An 18,777-nucleotide genomic window follows, 5' to 3' on the forward strand; every position below is an offset into this window, starting at 1 on the left:
ACAACAACTAAAGACTAAATAATTAACACAGAAACAGTTGCAGGGCCGTGAAATGAAGGGTTGTGGTTGACAGGATAAAACAATTCTTAATTAGGGGTCAGTGAAACACCTACAGGGATCGGTGTAGAAACAATAATGGTTTCAAAAAGACTGCAATATATGGAAAAGGAAAATGCACTGATGACCCCCTCTGATGGTGAAAAAACAGAATATGTACCGTTATACTGTCCTTGAGGCAGACAAAACATAAAATGCATCCTTAAAACTTTGAACAGCAATGAGAACAGAAATCTGCCTTTTCACAAACATCCCTCCAAAACAAAACATAAAGAAACCAAAATAAAGTGATATTCCAATTCAAGCTCAACCTAACCAGAAACAGGCCCATTTCAATGAGTTGAGGTCAAATTTATATTTGGCAACCACACATATTTGAAGCATATGGGTTTTAGAAACACTCAATCTAGATCAGACACAATACAGTGGGGTTTTGCAAAGTTTGAAGCAAATTTATTATACTAAAATTAATTATATTCCAAAGTAATCCTCAAGTTATCAAAAAGGAGTTTCCCTTATTAATTCCTGGTCCAGAGACGTCTTTTTCCTCTTATACAACGTTAGATTTTCCAATTATAAATCACTGTAGATGTACAGCGATTCAGGCTTTGTCAGAAACTGACCAACCTCCACTTCCACTTTACTTTTTTTGTGTCACTCTGAAGGTTCCTCTCTTGTTTTCAATAGAGCACCTGGCTTTTGTACAAGTGATGACAGCTTTTATTTCCTTCACCGTCATCGGAGTCTACAAGTCAAGCCACCCCTTGTGGACTGTGCGGACGCTCCTTCGTCTTCGTCTCCTCTGCTCTCCTCAAGCACGGAGGTGCAGCGCTATAGCTCGGTGCGGGAGCGGGAGATGCGAGGGCCTTTCCTGATTTCTTTCCTCTTCTCTTCTTTCCTCCTCCTCTTCTCCTCCTCCCTCAGGATCTTCTGGAAAGCCTCGGCAGTGTGAAGCACCTGAGAGACACACACATTTTTATCGAGGCTATGTGAGAGGTGTTATTTTAGGGACTTTTTCCCGACAAAAAGTATGATAGCGCAAAGATCTGTCTGTGTTACTATTGTTAGTAGTCGCAAAGGTGTACGTCCCCTTAAGTCATGAGGAGAGTGTGGACAAACATGCACGCATCCTACTCACATCGTCTCTCTCTGTGCGGTACGGGTTTGTAAAGTCTGGGGCTTTCTCTGTTATTCCCAGCTCCTGTGACATCTGAGAGATGAGTGGAATAGACAGATGACAGAGGAAAAGAAGAGGAGGATCTCATTATCATTTCTTCAAAAGGCATAAGGAAGATAAGGAATCGCTTATTCTACAGCTAAAAAGCAGTATGATACAATTTGGCAAGCAGTTTCAGACATAAATCGACATTTCTTCTGAGCATTACATCTTATTTTATCATTTTGTCATTTCGGCTTTAGACGCTATGAGCTACAAGAAATAGAGAGGAGGGGATAGGAAACTACGAGAGGGGTTACTGAGGCACAAGTGAGGGCTGGATGCACACTTTCAGGGCGCTAAGTGCTGCTGCTTTAAGTCTCAGAATTAATCCACTATATAATCCTCTTGGCACATTGCTAAGGTCACAGATTAATCCTGCAAGAGTTTAGTTCATTAACCCATATATTAAAACGGGCAATACCATTTTATCTGCTTTGCGCTTTTAAGTTTCAAAAGGCCACAATACATCATGAACAAATCAGATGACAAATGACACATTTTGCAGGGATGACAGAGAGGTATTAGCCGACACTGAGGATGTATTGCACTCTGACATGACAGCCGATTGCACTAAAATCTCCATATCTACTGTATAACCTGAACTATGATGGTTCTGTCACGTCTATGCATAAGCATTTCATCATGCACTTCTGTTCAATTCTGCATCGAGACTTCACAATAGGGCTCTAACTGTTTGATCCATCAATGATTCGGTTCGATTAATTTCTTTCAGCGGAGATTTGATGCATCATCATATCAAACATTTTGCTCAGGATTCAAATGTACAGAAAACTGCAAAAAGAAACTAAAGAGAGTCAGTTGTCAATATGAAAACCCATGCAAACCTTACACAATGCAGGTACAAGTTGAAAGAATTACAATTTTTCATATTTTGAAGGCCTTTACTTACTTACTACTAACCAAATTACCTGATGTGATCTCACATATATTTTCCAAATTCAACAAGTCTAATGCGGAGCCCTTACACAACCTTACTGCAGAGGACATCAGTGGATTGTGACAATACTGCCATCGACAGGTAACAGTTACATTACGGACAGGAAAGGCGATTGTCTGGTCTTACAAGTGTGAGGACATGTTGGTGGGCTCCCCCTGTGAAAACCCCTGTCTGGTTACAGAACTTCAGCCCCCAGCGCAGCAGACCGCCCCAGTCAGGGTTCCGGTCGTAGTAGTGGTGGACAATGCGGGGGAAACGCAACGCCACGTCGCCAAAAAACGCTGTATTCTCCACCACATGGGAATAGGCTGCAGAGATTTATAGAGAGAGAGAAGAGAGAAACAGGTCGATTAGAGGAGAAGGGTGAGGGTGAGAGAGAGAGAGAGAGAGACAGAGGTGGAGCTTTTAGAAACGGTTAACAGAGCACAAGACAAACCAGTCAGAGGTGGTGGAGACAGAATCAGAGTGTGAAAGACACACTGGGGATGTTGCTAAATAAAGAGGCTTATATAAGCAGACCAAGAGAAGGAGACATTGTAAAAATGAAATGATGAAACAGCTGAGGTGTAAAAGTGAATCAGACCTTCTTTAATCTTGTCGTCCATTGGGAAAGGGTCATCAGCCTGCATGTTGGCCGCAACCAGGATTTGTCTCGAGTCCTCCAACACCTTTAAATTGGGAAAAAATAGCTCAATAGCCAGGTTTATTGACTTCACACTATGTGCTGTGGATTACAGTTGCTCAGGTAATGCAGGTGGAAAACACAGTTAAGATTTTAAAGGAAAATTTATTCCTATTATATTTTACAGACCACTTTCACTGCTGAGGAAACGCAGCTTCATAGTGGATTCAGTGAAAGCACAGTTGGAGGGAGCCTGAGATCTAAGAATTTCATTGTCAACAACTGCTTCAGTGTAACTGTTGTGTACATGACAATAAATGAACTTGACAAGCAACAAGTGGTCAGAAAAAGACGCGATTTACAATAAGTGGTTTAGATAATAAAGTTAAACATATGTCTTTTGGGAGAAGAGATTTCACTCTTTATGTCATATCGGGGTTAAAATAGACAAACTGAGCACAAAAAGACACCGACTGAGATTAGAGTCAGTGCAGAGTCTGTGGGGGCAGTATGTGGAAGAGATATAAGCAGGAACACTGTGAAGCACTCTACTGTATCTCACACTCATAGCGGTTTAGAAATGCTGACAATGTATTTCAGGCACTGAAGGTTGAGCATGCTAGTTGTCCTTGAGAGACACGCAGATGCATAGATAACTGTCCTCTGGGAAACTGACGCACACTGTAAAGCAAAGCTCAGAGCTCAGTGTGAGTGAATGGCATTGCAGGCAGCAGAGTCTGAATTAACATTCAAATGAATGCGAGGGAACATGCTGAACGTAATCATTGGATTTTGATTCGCGAACCTTCTTATCCTTCAATCTGTTGAGAGCAGAGCAGGAGAAGGTTGAGCTCCTACAAATAACTGTTGCGGTTAGTGTACTTTTTCTGGATACTTGTGGCCTTGTCTGTGCTTGACTTTAAGAGCATATGATGTGAGTGCACGTGCACACACACACACACACACACACACACACACACACACACACACACACACACACACACACACACACACACACACACACACTACCTTAAACAGTCCTTTGAGCATGATGTCTATGATCTTGTACTGCTGATTGATGTCATTCAGCTCCACCAGGTTCTTGAGTGCGTTCAGCTGATCTTTCCTCTTGGTCTCAAACAGCCGCTTGTCTGATAGGAGGAGGTCAGGAAGACACACACACACACACTTGCCACATGGGCATAACTCACATACATACTCACTCACGCACCCATCTGTCACATTAAAAGGCACAGGAACGTTTTCATGAACATGCATAAGTTCACGCACACACACACACACACACTCACATTCACATTCACAGACATGCCGCCGCATTTGGCAGCAGGCTCTGCACACGGACAGCAGAAGGATACAGATCTCCAGGTTGGAGTCATGTCTCGGCCTGTGCATGTCTGAGTCGGCCGCGCTGAGGGCGGCAGCGGCGAGTGCCAGGACCACCGCGCACACACTCTGCATGGTCAGCAGGGGTCGGCAGAGAGGCATTCTTCTGAACACAGAGATGACAAGCCGTGAAACGTGCGGCACATTACATTGTTAAACATCAAAATACTGGCAGAGAGTTGTTTGGTTTCAATTTGTTTAAGGCTACAGGAGGAAGACTGCGCATTTTAAAAACAGAATTCTCTGACTATGACTGTCATGCTGAACACATTTCCTTTTGATACAGATTTCACTTTCATCTAAAAACAGTGAGCTTTTACTGAAATAGTTTTCTTATACATGAAGCTCCCTCTCCTGTGATACGAATGGAATATGTGAAATAGAGAGACATGCTGGGGATAAGTGGTCAATATGTAACACTAGAGGGTAGTCGGCATTTGAAGAGGGGCTCCTTATGCTCCTTTCAAAAAGACACATCTGATGTCTGGCACTTGCATAATCCCCAGAGGAACCTTTACAATCTCTGTACCAGACTCTTGCTTCTCCTCTCCCCCGTCCCCCTTGTGTCTCTACCCAAAGCAGTGGTCTTCTTCAATATATTCATCCAGTTGCAACTTCCTTTCCCTCTGGGGCTTTTTATACATTTGAAAGGGAGGGAAGATAAATACAACAGCTAAAAATAGGGCCTCATCAAATGAAAATTTGATGAAAGCCACATTTTTAAGAAAACATTAGCAGAAAACAGCAGTAATTTGGGGGGGGGAAGCTACAAGACACAATTCATGCATCATTTAACTCAATCAATGATACAGATCAGAGGGATGAAGAGGGGTATGGGGCTTGGATGGGGGTGTGGGGCATGCAGGGAGAGTCAGATTGTGAATAGCAGGAGGACAGGAGGCAAGAGATGAGCGGAGGGGCGTTAAGGGGGGGGGGGGGGGGGGGGGAGAGACCCTGCGGGAAACAACAGCTTTCCTGGTGAATATTTCATCTACCTTTGCTAAGACATGGCTGTGAAACTGAAAGATACTGATAGGAGAGCAAGTGCAAGATATAGGAGGAGTATGAGGCTGTGCGAGAGGATAATGAGCAGCAGGGACTTGATTTTGCACTGAACAAAATTAATCTTTACAAGCCCGGCTGCCGATTCTTGAATCTGAAGGACTAGGAAGTGAGCAAACGTCTCGGGTCTGAATCTTAATTGAGACTGAATGAGCCCCCTTAAGAAATCTCACTCAAATCGGAGAGAAGAAACGCATATGCTCCTAGACATACACTAACCCTCTTCAGAGTGCTGATAACATGGACCAGTTGTGTGATTTCATACTAAAACTCCCTCCTGTTTTACAACAGCTTTATTTTACAGCACATCCTGACAACAGCATGCCCAAAGACTCTCATCTTAAAGTAGACCTCAACATATTATTCCTGATCTGCCAATATGACATGAAGGACTTTACTGACAACAAACTCCTTTTTGTTGCAGCTCCTGGCTTTGAGTGGTGGTCTCTGTGGTCCCCAAAATAAAAGTGTAAGTCAACTTTTTTTCTTACAGAGTCAGCAGAAACAAGTGTTCCCGAAGACAGCTTTGTGAAGACAATGGTCGATTAAGGCCAATTTGTGCATTCTGAGAGCATCTTTTGGGTAGCTTTCCAGCTTTCTGAGAAACGCTGCACTAAATATCCTTAAGTGCTGGTCGAAAGCCTCAATATTTCTAGATAACAGCCAAGGAAAGGGGGGCTTGTCTCTCCCGTGGCAGCAGCAGCCCGTCGGGTTATTTGATGTTCCTGTGTGCTTCCAAGCAGTCAGCCATGTAGCTCTGACAGATATTTATGAGCAGAAAGGTTATCGCCACTGGCACAATTTAATGCAGTCAACACATACATCCAGCTGCTGTTAACGTTCCCGCGCAACGGGGCAAAGTGCTGAGACTTTCAGAAGTCAATCATCTCTAATGTGGCACGGGCAGCACAGAAATGAGGGTCTAAATGCATCCATTAACTGTAAGCAGGCAACCCTAATTACACAGGACGATCATTTTAGAAAACCTAAGTCATAGGAAAATCTATGACTATGCACTCACGTTTTGAGATCAGATTACAGTCGGCTATAGCCTGACCAAATGAGAGTGAATGTGACACACTACTATGTTAATTTCAAGTGCCCCTGAAGCTTACGGTGGGCTGCTTAGGGAGAAATAAGACCTTTGACAGCTAAACCACTAACATAACATCCACCAGGGTGATTTCTGCCTGTGGTCATAACAGCAGCAAGGAGATCATCCCCACTTCCCCCGCCTTCCTGTCTTGAGGTGTACAGCAGCACATACTGCGCACACATCAGCTCAACGCACACACTTGCACACAGCTGCTCTGCTCGCCTACTGAATCCTGGACTGGATAGATTTCTCTCCAGCTGATCCACTGATGTTCAGTATCCAAGGTGGGATGGCCTGGTTCAGATGTGGTCTGTCACTGTGGCACTCAATTGGGGTGCAGTGATTTCGCATCAGGGCGGTCTGAAGGCAGAGTACTTCTTGCTGAAGACGTGTAAGCCCACGTAAATCTCTTGGCCGGAGGAGATTTCCTTCTCTGCCAACAACAATCTCCTGTGGCAGAGAGGCTGAAGTTTGATTTCCTGTGTGGGAGATCCAGGTTCCAGCTTTGTCAGATAAGTGGGCTACCATATCTCATCATACCACAGGCCCGTGAAGATAGCTGCTCCCGCTTGAATTCCCTGTGGTGTGAAAACATGCATCTGATATTCTACGATGCAATGCCAAGCTGCAATTTCTCTACACAAGCAGGACAAGAAAAACAGAAGCATTTTCTGAAAATAATCTTCAAATCAAGAGTGGGAATCAGTTCAAACCAACTCTGTGACATCAATTTCAAGAGGCAAAACTGACCCTTGAGGTGAGAGCGACTCCTGAGAGGGCGGAACAGGCAAGATGCCTGATGATCAGACAGCTGGGTGTGCAGCAGGAGTGGATCCAGAGTCCCCTTCAGGCTGCCAGCCTGCTGTGGGAGGCTTGAGGTTCAAGGACTGACACATCATCTCTCTCTCCCTGCGCTATCATTCATGCAGAGGCAGAGCCGCGGACATGCGTAATGGTGATGATGATGGCAGAGTCTGGATAAAGACTGTCATGTGGACCATCAATTACAGACTGCCTAATTGATTGCACGTCCCCTACCTGACCCGCGTTCCCTCCAGCAGCGCGACTGTCTCCGGGTAATAATGAGTGAATTAACTTCATCTGTGATATAAGAGCATATCTGCTGGAGATATAAACCCACTCCGCAATAAAACATCACCATTATTTATACAAGGTTTCCTCAAGGGGTGCGCTTTTGGAAATTAACCAAGTATTTTAAGTCGCTCCTCGACAAGTCGCCTGCCATCGCAGCCGCATGCCCCGCTGGATCCACCAGCCAGCGGCCAGCACAGGAGATCCAACCGATAAAGCGATGGACATCACAGCCACACAACTCGCGGATCACTCACCGTATCGTGGCGAGAAACGGCGTCGCCACACGGCAGCGATTGGCGGACAGGGTTTGCTCCAAAGTAGTGCAGTTCAGCCTTTTATCTCCCCACAAGACGTTTGAGGTCAACTCGCCGGTGACGGGGACGGGACGGTCAATTTGCCCCGCTAGATCCTCAGGTGACAGCAACACGGAGGTGGAGGAGGTGTTCATTTACATGCGGCTCTCGCTGCTCCACTCCGTCGGCGCCACGATCGCACCGGCTGGCTCGCCTTGGACGAATGACAGCCAGCGGGCGCTAAACACGGAGGAGGATGTTGTTTCCGCACGGAGGATATAAGGAGACACACCGCCAGAGCGTGGGGCGCGTTCCGTTTCCCTCATGTGGTTCTTCTGAGATAATGATGCATCAGTGCTGACATTTTGCCAGCCAAATGAAAAAAAATATTTCCAGAAAAATGACTGAAGAAAGACTCAGAACATGAACATATTAGGTCATATATATCTATATAAATATCTATATATATATATATATATATATAGATATATATATATAGATATATATCTATAGATATATATCTATATATATCTATATATATAGATATATATAGATATATCTATATCATTTAGGATGTGACTGAAGCTGACAGTGGTGGTGATGATCATTTTTAAAGCTTGCTGTTTTGGCCACGTGAACGTTTAGGTGTGTATATTTTCAAGAAGGTAACCCTTTTTTTTTTACTTTGTTTTTGAATTAAATGAACGTGAGAAGACTTGTCCTGTATGACTGAAACACCACCTGAGAAATAAAGAGGAGTTTCACCTCCAGGAATACCTGAAACCTAATCCAGACATCACCAGTAGACATTGTAGATAAAGGTCCTCAACAGGAAAAGTTCATCACAGATTTTCTGCACACTTTTGCCAAATGCTGACATCTCCAAAGTACATCACCAACAGTCACCATCAAACACACTAGTGGCCTGTAGGGTGCCACACTCTAACAAACTGACAGCTTCGTGAACGTGCTGATGGGTCATTTACAACTGTGACTGGGACCAAAACCTTCTCCCTGGGCATATTAAAGAAAAACGAGCTGAGGCTTGAGGTGCGGGATGAAGACGATAATCCCTGCAATGACCAGGTCAATTACTTCTTTGGGTCGTCTTTCATTTTCATGCGTCGCAATGAATCACAGTGATTTGCACTTCCGGATTCCCAGAAAAACAACAGTATTTTAATTTGACATTGTTTTAATCTGCTGGAAACGACCCGTTACAGAATCCATGGAAAAGACGACACGAGGCTGTCCTAGTAATAAATCACAACACTAATGGTAGGTTTCACCGTACCTACATCTATCACTCCATAGTTGTAACATTCAAATAGAAGTCATTGTTTATGAACAAAAATGTCTAATTGAGGTTCTGTGTCTGCCTTTAGGTGGTCTAGAAAATGCTGTAGCAGAAACACCCTGGTGCTGCTTTAAGGGCAGAACAGAAAACACACCAGGTGTACAGGAATTCAAGGAATGTAACAATAAATGAACAATGAAACAAACTGCCAAAATGACAGCGTAATAACATCTTCCATTATAGTATCACTTAGCTGGAACATCAGTCGGCTTTCACTGTAAAGTCAGACAGACAGATGGACACATCTCCAACACGCCTGAGGACAATAGTTAAGGAGCGATGAAGCAAGGTGGGAAAGTAGGTGTCACTATTGCACTTGAAATGATGAGGACACTTGCAAAGACAAGGTTATTAATAATAACTCAATATTAAAATTAGGTTTCACTTGTATGTATGTAGTGTTGAGTGAACATACGTGCATAAAACTACTGCTTCAATTACAGCTGACACCCCTTGTTAGTGGTGTATTCATTAACTATTAATGTGATATGACGATATTATTTTTTGTATAACAGTAACCAATAAAGCTGATATCAAACTGAACAGACACAGACTGAGTGTGTGTGGGTGGGCGACAGGAAGAATGAGTGTGTGACAGATGTACGGAGCCTTTTAAGTACTGACTGTGACTGAAATACAGTAACGACCCTGTGTTGTACAGCACACTTTCAAAGAGATTAAGTGGAAAGCACAACACACACATTCAATAAATTGCCAGAGAAAGTCAATGAAGAAGCTCTGCTGACATTCGAAGGACAGTATGGGTATTTTTCACTGTGTGCTGAGAGTGTGTGTGCATGTGTATGTGTTGCAGCTTTTACAATACAGAGGCATGTCTGAGGTTCTTGCAGGGTGGGAGCTGTAGTTCGTGTATAGGTGAGAGTACATGTACCTGCATAACATATACAGCATGTCAGCCTGTGTTTGTTTTGTACAGTTTAGTAATGTTTATGTGTGCGTTTCACTTCTGGTGAGGGATACAAGACGTAGCTGGGCGGGCTGCGGCTGCAGCTCTCGGCTGGCGTCTGCAGGCCGAGGGACTCCGTCATGCTCCTCACTCTCTGCTTGTGCTCCTCTGTGGGTGGCGGCTGCAGGACACTGCTCTGGATCTGAATGAACGAAAGAAGAGCGACAATTATATTTTGTTAAATTAAAAGGAGAGACAGATCAGGAGAGAGAAGCAGCACAATAAGGAAGTGATGGCAACATAAAGGAGAATGAAGAAATGAAGAGCCAAAGAGGAGAAGAGAAAGAGCACAGGACATAATGCCATTATAGGGACTAAAGGTTAATAGGCAGGGGAAAGAAACTTAAGGCCTTCTTTTTTACCAACATTGCTGATTTTTTTCTCTCAAAACTATAGAAAATACATTTCAAAACACTTAAAACACAAAACACCTAGACAAGCTGACAAAGGGAAAATTGTTGTTTATAGTTACAGCTTACAGGAGGGAGTAGAGGGGGACTCACACACACACACCTGGGATTTGCAGAGTGCTAAATAAGTAAGCAAGACAGGAACGTCTTCTACTGCAAAAACAAAACTATTTATTTCAGCTGTCACAGGCACACACAGTAGATACAAATGTGTACAAAGGCTGTGAAGCCGCAAATAGAGATGCACTGTATATGTAACAGTATTCTTTAGGCATTAATGACCAGCAAGCACTCGCCAAAAGCAGCAACAAGTGAATGAAAATCTTGTAGAAAATATTCACAATCAAGAGGAAACCTTTACAAAAGTTAAAAGTGACACAGTGCATTTCCAGCAGTCCTAACACCAATGCAGACTTTGAAAACAAGGATTACTGTTCAAGCTTGTTCACGAGGAACCGACACAGTACCAACACGGAGCTGCCACTGATCAGCTCCCCTGCAGGAGCGAGAGGTTCAGAGACTAACTGAAGGTCACTTCAGTGTACGTGAGTGAATCCAGAGTTACTTAATAACATCACTAACTTCGATCTGCACATCTTTTCAGAAGATCGAAGCGTTGGTACAGAACATTACATACACTGGTGAATTCAATCTGCTTTACATAAAAATAGTAGACAATAATAAAAAGAAAGAAAATACATTAAGGTGCATCAATAAAGCTGAAAGGAAGAAGAAAAGAAATACTGTGTAACCCTCAAACCAATATAATATTGTTGTGTGCTGCAGCAGCACAAGTATTGTTATTAAAGCACCAAGATCCCTTATATTATCACCAAGTTATCATCATCTTCTTCAAGATTGCCATAATCATCGTTCTCGGCTCCACTGGAGTAGGCAACTAAGTTGAAGGCTGCAGGGTTGAGAGACTTCCTGTAACTTTTTGTCAGGGCTGGTGTGGATTTGAAGTTCGAGTGCACAGGTAGGGATTAGAATTGATGGTGAAGACGGTGGGTTCAGACAGAATGGATAATGTCTACTTCAATACTTGGCTTGTGGGGATCAGTCAGAGTACTCAGCTCAGCACACTGCTCTGCCAAGAGCAATTTTTGATTTGACACCATCAAGACTGCACCAACAGATAAGACAAACAACTGACAACTGCAACTGACTATATATGGTTACCAGGAACAAAAAAATCTGTAACTTTGAGGGGTATCCAGAGAGCGAAGCGGAATTGCTGGCTCTTCATACACAACAAGTGATGTGTTGCACTCAAAGTTGAAAGTTGGCAACAGTTTCCATCAAGTGACTCTGGAGGATGGTATTTTGAGGAACACGCGGGTGAAGGAAAGGGCAGGATAAAAAACCTGTTCCAACACTGTTCAGTAATTGAAAAGAGCACAAGGGGAAACAGAGGTGAATGAAGTGGAGTTACTGGGGTGAGAACAATTTTGAGTGCAAAAGAAAAGGAGAGAGGAGATACTAACTAAGTATGGAGCGCAAGCTGCAGCTTCTCCCCTGCTAACCCTTTATACTGGCCACTGGATCGGATAGGCATACACAAGCAAATGTATAGAGTGACTGTAAGACTGGAAATAGCCATGTGCTAATGCAAAAGCAAATGATGCATGTGTGCTCACAGCATGTGCGTGCATGCATGCCGCCACACACACACACACACACACACACACACACTCAGTTGACGGTTATGTGACACCAGACCACTGACAAATGTGCAGAGATTTCACTTCAGTCCACAGGCACGTCAACAAAACCTATGAAAATCGTGACGTTCCACGTGTGCAAATGTGAGTGTGTGTACGTGTGACAGATTGGAGCAGAGGAGATGTCGGGAGAAAACTTGTACTGTCTTGAGACTGTTAAGGGAAGTGTGTCTGTCACATTGAACCCTGCCTCCCCTAAGCAGCTTCGATGTCTCCAGAAACACAGATACATACACAGCACACATACGCACAACTACACAAGCAAACAGACAGACACACGCGCATTCACACAGTTCATGATTCCCTGGCACACACTGTACTGGGAGCTGCAGTGCGTGCCATCATTCTGTCACTGCTCTGATTCGGAGCTACTTTCAGAATACTGAATGCGTTTCTGGTCCTATGTATGATGCCAAATTTGAAGCTAAGCAATCTGATGTAGCTGCTACTCCTTCTGTGTTTTATAATGTCATGAAGCAAACCCAGATGGGCTTTATGCATTTGCTGCAAAGCTAACAAGGGTACCGTCAAGAACATAGTTCATCATGTTCTACTGAAACCAGATGTTCACAGAGAATATATGACTTTGAAGCCAGTTCATACAATACCGTATTTCTTCGAGGGAGAATCTGCGTGACTTGACAAATGATAATAACTATATAAGAAGCTTGTGCAGAGCAACAATCACAGTTAAGCAAAGCTGTTATTCTGCTCAATTCAACGTCATGATTTGTGGAATAAAATTATTACTTTTCTGTTTGTACTTTTGGTAGGGTATCCTATTTCTATCAACAAATCTGTATCAACAATATGACAATATTCCACTGTTACAGGTGGAAACTAAAATGTATCACATGCCCGTGAAGCTCCACAACAAACTGCACTGCCTAAGGTATTTTTGCCATATTATTTTTGTGTTACTCAAATTAACTACACAATACTCATTTCAGAATACACCACTGACTGAACACTAACCCGAGGGTCACTGCCACATGATGGTATTTTTCTGATATCAAAATGCAATTTGCCTGACCTTTTGGTATGCCTTGCTCAGCGTTGAAGAGGACCGTAGTTTTAATGCCATCTTTTTGATAAATGATTGTTTCAATCTGTGAGATAAAAGTTCATCTTTGATGGATACGCACAGCAGAAATAGTGCAGAATAACATATATAAACACTTTGAATTAATCATTCATCAACCAGTAGAGGCCTTTAGACTGACAGCAACTTTGTAACATCCATGGCTAGTAGGGGTTACATCTAATATCAGCAGTGAAAGGTTGAGTACAGAGTCTGGATGCACGTCACTTGCATTTGCAGGAGGAAACTGTATGCAATCTTCAAATAAATGGCCAGCAGCATCAAAACGTCTACTGAGAGCTGAACAGACTAAAAGCTTTACAGTCATCAGATTCAATACTTGGAGGCAAAGAGGTGGCGATTTTATTCTTATAGATTTGACTGGCATCCAGAATCTAGACAGTAAGTTCAAATATTATCCTGACTTGGCAGCTCTGACTGCAGTTATGCATTTATTGCTTGAATGCCTAAATACTAGCCAGCCGGTTTGGTCTCTTGTGTGTCTTGTTTTGTATTTCTAATGCAAACTATTAATCAGTGATCAGAGAACCCAGAGTTAAATATACCAGGAGCTTCAGTTTTATCATTTCTATTGAAGGGCCAACTTTTTGGAATGTTTTAAAGTAATGGTCAGAAATTGGAATTGTGGAGCAGAGCGTAAGGACCAAGTTAAAAGCTAATGTTCTCTCATGCAAGTATTGCTCCACCTGTATATGGTATCCCAAGAGCACAACAGTGTCCTGACTCTTTGTTTTGTGTAGATTAGGGTATCTGACCATTAATGATTAATTACAAGAGTGAAAGCGGGATGTGGAGTGGGCAAAGCGTAAGGATGCTCGATCTGTCCCAGCAGGAGCCTGACAGGCAAAGAAGCTCAGTGTGTGTTTGCGGAGGCATCAGCTCCAGGCAACAGACCGCAAGTCCCAGACAACAGACATAGCGCAGGCCGGGACTCCAGGAGCAACACCTGAGCTACACCACCTCTCAAACCTAATTGGTGACCTTTGACCTTACACAAAATGGCGGCTCTCCACAAGAGACACCTCCGTAGTTGACAGTAAATCACGTGACCTCAGCAATGGAGGTTGGTCTTCTTAAGTAGTACACAGATTTTAAAAAAATATACAAAGTTTATTGATTGGAAATATATTTTAAAAGTCAATTAACTCTCTTAAAGGCTTTATACTTTATACATATTTTAAATTGAGAAGTTTGCAATTAGTATAGATTTCTAAAAATGGGCAAATATAAAGTTAATTCAAGTCGTTAAAAAGTCCTCTCTGTTCTTGTGGCAGGAAAAGCAGGAGGACTTTACAGCAGTAATACAGAGTCTATTAAAAATCTTTAAAAAGTTTGTTGTTTTTTCTAGGGTATTATTCATTGTTGTCTATCAAACTTTAATATACTGAAGAGTCCAGTGAGCGTAGGTATACTGAAATGGAGAAAATACATTTGAAAATTTTATAAGTGGCTCCAATTTAACATTAGCAATTTTTGTCTTGTTGTCGCAGGTCATGTAAGCACTTTTTAAAAATATTTGTGTAAATGAATCCTGAGTTTAAATGAATGGATACCATACTGTTGAATACGACCGGTTTTGAATCACATTACATTGGCATTTTCTCCATAACGGTGTACCTACGCTTATTGGATTCTTCATTATATTAAAGTTTGATAGACAACATTAAATAAAACCTTAGAAAAGTAAACAAAGTTTTAAAAAGATAATAATAGACCCTGTATCTGACCGCTGTAAAGTCCTCATGCCTTCCGCTGCTGAGGTCATGTGATTTCCTATCAACTGTGGAGATGCCTCTTGCGGATGTCATTTTGTCTGCAGCTCTCTCTTGGTCTTTGCAATTCCAACGGCACACTAGAGCCCTCGGTCAACTATTTATATGTCACCACTGTGTGAAGTATGATGAGGTCCCACAGTGAGGCTACTGCTGTAAATTGGCATTTTGCTACTGCAGTGCAGCTGTGCAAATGCTGGTATTTTATTTGCAGGAACAAACCTGGTATTCTCCGTCTACATTTCCCACTATTACTGAAATAAAAATTTCAGTAATAGTATGTAAGTAATATACACACACATACTGGGCCTACTGGTCTTACGTCTGACGTACTGCGGTAAGCGTATTGCTTCACTTCCGGCTTCTGTGTCATTGGTAGCGTGTGTGTTTGGCCGCTCTAAGCTCAAACAAGTTATATTTGTTTGGTATATATTTCATTACAGCGGCTAAATAGCCGCTAACCACTTAAACGTACATTAGTTTTGCTTAACGCTGATAGTTCTCTCCTTCTTTAGCGACTTTTTCGCTAATCTCACAGTTGTTTACACACTATTCTGTCTGTTACATTAGTTTAGCAGCTAGCGATGGCTTCTCTCTCTCCTTCTCGCTCTCCTTCTCGCTCTCCTGCTCTGTCCTGCTCGGTGTGTCAGATGTTCAGTTATTCCCCCGCCTCCTTTAGCGATAATGGTAAATGTAATAAATGTAGTTTATTTAGCGTGCTGGAGGCGAGGCTCAGCGAGTTAGAGGCCCGGTTCCGCACCATGGAGACGGCTGTAGTCAGCCAACCCCCAGTAGCCGGTGCGGACCGACTCAGTGTAGCTCCTGCTAGCCGTCCCCCGGCAGCTCCCGAGCAGCCGGGAAGCCAGGGAGGCTGGGTGACTGTCCGAAGGAAGCATAGCCCTCGGCAGAAGCCCACGGTTCACCACCAACCACTTCATGTTTCTAACAGGTTCTCCCCACTCAGCGACACACCCGCTGAGAAGCAGATTCTGGTAATTGGCAGCTCCATAGTCAGAAACGTGAGGTTAGCGACACCAGCGACCATAGTGAAATGCATTCCTGGGGCCAGAGCGGGCGACATTGAATCAAATTTAAAACTGCTGGCTAAGGATAAGCGTAAATACAGTAAGATTGTTATTCACGTCGGCGGTAATGACTCCCGGTTACGCCAATCGGAGGTCACTAAAATTAACGTGGAGTCGGTGTGTTCGTTTGCAAAAACTATGTCGGACTCCGTAGTTTTCTCTGGGCCCCTTCCCAATTTGACCAGTGATGATATGTTTAGCCGCATGTCATCATTCAACCGCTGGCTGTCGAGGTGGTGTCCAGCAAACGATGTGGGCTTCGTAGATAATTGGCGGACTTTCTGGAGGAGACCTGGTCTGATGAGGAGAGACGGCATTCATCCCACTTTGGATGGAGCGGCTCTCATATCTAGAAATCTGACCGACTTTATTAGTGAACCAAAACCGTGACAACCCAGAGTCCAGACCAGGAGGCAGAGTCGCAGTCCTACACGCTTCTCTGCGCTTCCATTAGAGCAGTTACCCACCCAAAACCCCATAATGACTGTGTCTGCCCCCCGACCACTTAAATTAATTCAACCAAAGTTAAACAGGAGAGGAGTCATTAATAAAAACTTAATAAAAATTAAGACCACTACTGCTATAGGCCGAAACAATAGGAAAATGAAGTGTGGACTGTTAAACATCAGATCTCTGTCATCTAAAGCTGTATTAGTAAACGAGCTAATATCAGAGAATCATATTGATCTACTGTGTCTGACAGAAACCTGGCTGTGTCATGAAGAGTATGTCAGCCTGAATGAATCCACTCCGCCCAGTCACACTAATACTCACATCCCTCGAGGCACCGGCCGAGGAGGTGGAGTTGCAGCCATCTTTGACTCAAGCCTGTTGATGAACTCTAGACCTAAACTGGATTATAACTCCTTTGAAAGCCTCGTTATGAGTCTCTCACTCCCAACCTGGAAAACACTGAAGCCAGTCTTATTCGTTATAGTCTATCGCGCTCCAGGTCCATACTCTGAATTCTTATCTGAATTCTCAGAGTTTTTATCAGGTTTAGTCCTTAAAACAGACAAAGTCATTATCGTAGGTGATTTTAATATTCATGTGGACGTTGATAAGGATAGCCTTGGTACTGCATTTACCTCTTTATTGGATTCGATTGGCTTCTGTCAGAGGGTACAGAAACCCACTCACTGTTTTAATCACACCCTCGACCTGGTTCTGACATATGGACTTGAAATTGAACATCTAACTGTCTTTCCACAGAATCCTTTGTTATCAGACCATTATTTAATAACTTTTGAATTCCTATTACTGGACTACACGCCATTAGGCAAAAAAGTCTACACCAGATATCTATCTGATAGTGCTGTAGCTAAATTTAAGGAAGTGATTCCTTCGGCATTAAATTCAATGCCACGTCTCAATACAACTGAGGACTCCTATGCTAACCTTCGTCCCTCTCAAATAGACAATGTTGTTGACAGTGCTGCAGGCTCAATGCGATTGACACTTGACTCTATTGCCCCTCTTAAAAAGAAGATAATAAAACAAAGAAAGTCAGCTCCATGGTATAACACCCAAACCCGCAAATTAAAGCAAACAGTGCAGAAACTTGAAAGGAAATGGCGCTCCACCAAACTGGAGGAATCACGTTTAATTTGGCAAGATAGTCTTAGAACTTATAGGAAGGCCCTCTGTAAAGCCAGAGCAGCCTATTACTCATCACTAATAGAAGAGAACAAGAACAACCCCAGGTTTCTCTTCAGCACTGTAGCCAGGCTGACAGAGAGTCACAGCTCTATTGAGCCATGTATTCCTAAAACCCTCAGCAGTAATGACTTCATGAGCTTCTTTAATGATAAAATTCTAACTATTAGAGACAGAATTGATCACCTCCTGTCTTCAGGTGGTATCCTACCTTCAAACACAGGAATCTCAGAAATAGCTGTAAAACCTGATGTATATTTGGATTGCTTTTCTCCCATTGACCTTCACCAAATTACTAAAACTATCTCTTCATCTAAGCCATCAACTTGTCTCTTAGACCCCATCCCAACCTGTCTGCTCAAAGAGGTTTTACCTTTAGTCAGCACTTCTTTACTAGACATGATCAATCTGTCTTTATTAACAGGCTACGTACCACAGTCCTTTAAAGTTGCTGTAATTAAACCTCTTCTTAAAAAGACCACACTTGATCCAGAGGTTTTAGCCAACTATAGACCTATATCTAACCTCCCCTTTCTCTCCAAGATCCTTGAGAAAGCAGTCGCCAACCAGCTGTGTGACTTTCTACATGACAATAGGTTGCTTGAGGACTTTCAGTCAGGTTTCAGAGCTCATCATAGCACAGAGACAGCACTGGTGAAAGTTACAAATGACCTTCTCACTGCATCAGACAAAGGACTTGTCTCTATACTTGTTTTGTTAGATCTTAGTGCTGCTTTCGACACCATTGACCATCATATCCTATTACAGAGACTGGAACATTTAATTGGCATCAAAGGAACCGCACTAAGCTGGTTTAAGTCGTATTTATCAGATCGATCTCAGTTTGTACATGTTAACGATGAATCCTCCATGTACGCCAAAGTCAGTCATGGAGTTC

The 18,777-nt window shown here is 43.0% G+C and overlaps 3 protein-coding genes across 3 annotated transcripts in view; 1 reads left to right on the forward strand and 2 right to left on the reverse strand.

Moving 5' to 3' along the window:
• Positions 1–888: 888 nt before the first annotated feature.
• Positions 889–4,362, reverse strand: ccdc134 (coiled-coil domain containing 134). Its single transcript, XM_070923805.1, has 6 exons — positions 4,233–4,362; positions 3,886–4,007; positions 2,818–2,902; positions 2,361–2,542; positions 1,196–1,267; positions 889–1,014 (listed from the first exon to the last, which is right to left on the reverse strand). Exons 1-6 carry the CDS (start codon positions 4,360–4,362, stop codon positions 889–891), a joined length of 717 nt encoding a protein of 238 aa, XP_070779906.1.
• A 4,979-nt stretch (positions 4,363–9,341) lies between these two features.
• LOC139300743 (meiosis inhibitor protein 1) overlaps positions 9,342–18,777 on the reverse strand; it is a 54,009-nt gene continuing 44,573 nt past the window's right edge. The window contains exons 32-33 of the mRNA XM_070923925.1: positions 10,145–10,272; positions 9,342–9,419 (exon numbers count right to left, since the gene is read on the reverse strand). Of these exons, the coding sequence (XP_070780026.1) occupies positions 9,365–9,419; positions 10,145–10,272 (183 nt within the window). The 3' untranslated portion in view covers positions 9,342–9,364. The remainder of the gene's footprint in view (positions 9,420–10,144; positions 10,273–18,777) is intronic.
• LOC139299601 (uncharacterized) lies at positions 15,753–16,613 on the forward strand (the record flags this gene model as incomplete). Its single annotated transcript, XM_070922415.1, has 1 exon — positions 15,753–16,613. A coding segment is annotated over one exon (861 nt), but the record flags the coding sequence as incomplete, so codon positions are not given.

This window comes from Enoplosus armatus, chromosome 17 (genome assembly GCF_043641665.1).
Source record: "Enoplosus armatus isolate fEnoArm2 chromosome 17, fEnoArm2.hap1, whole genome shotgun sequence".
Lineage (NCBI taxonomy): Eukaryota > Metazoa > Chordata > Actinopteri > Centrarchiformes > Enoplosidae > Enoplosus > Enoplosus armatus.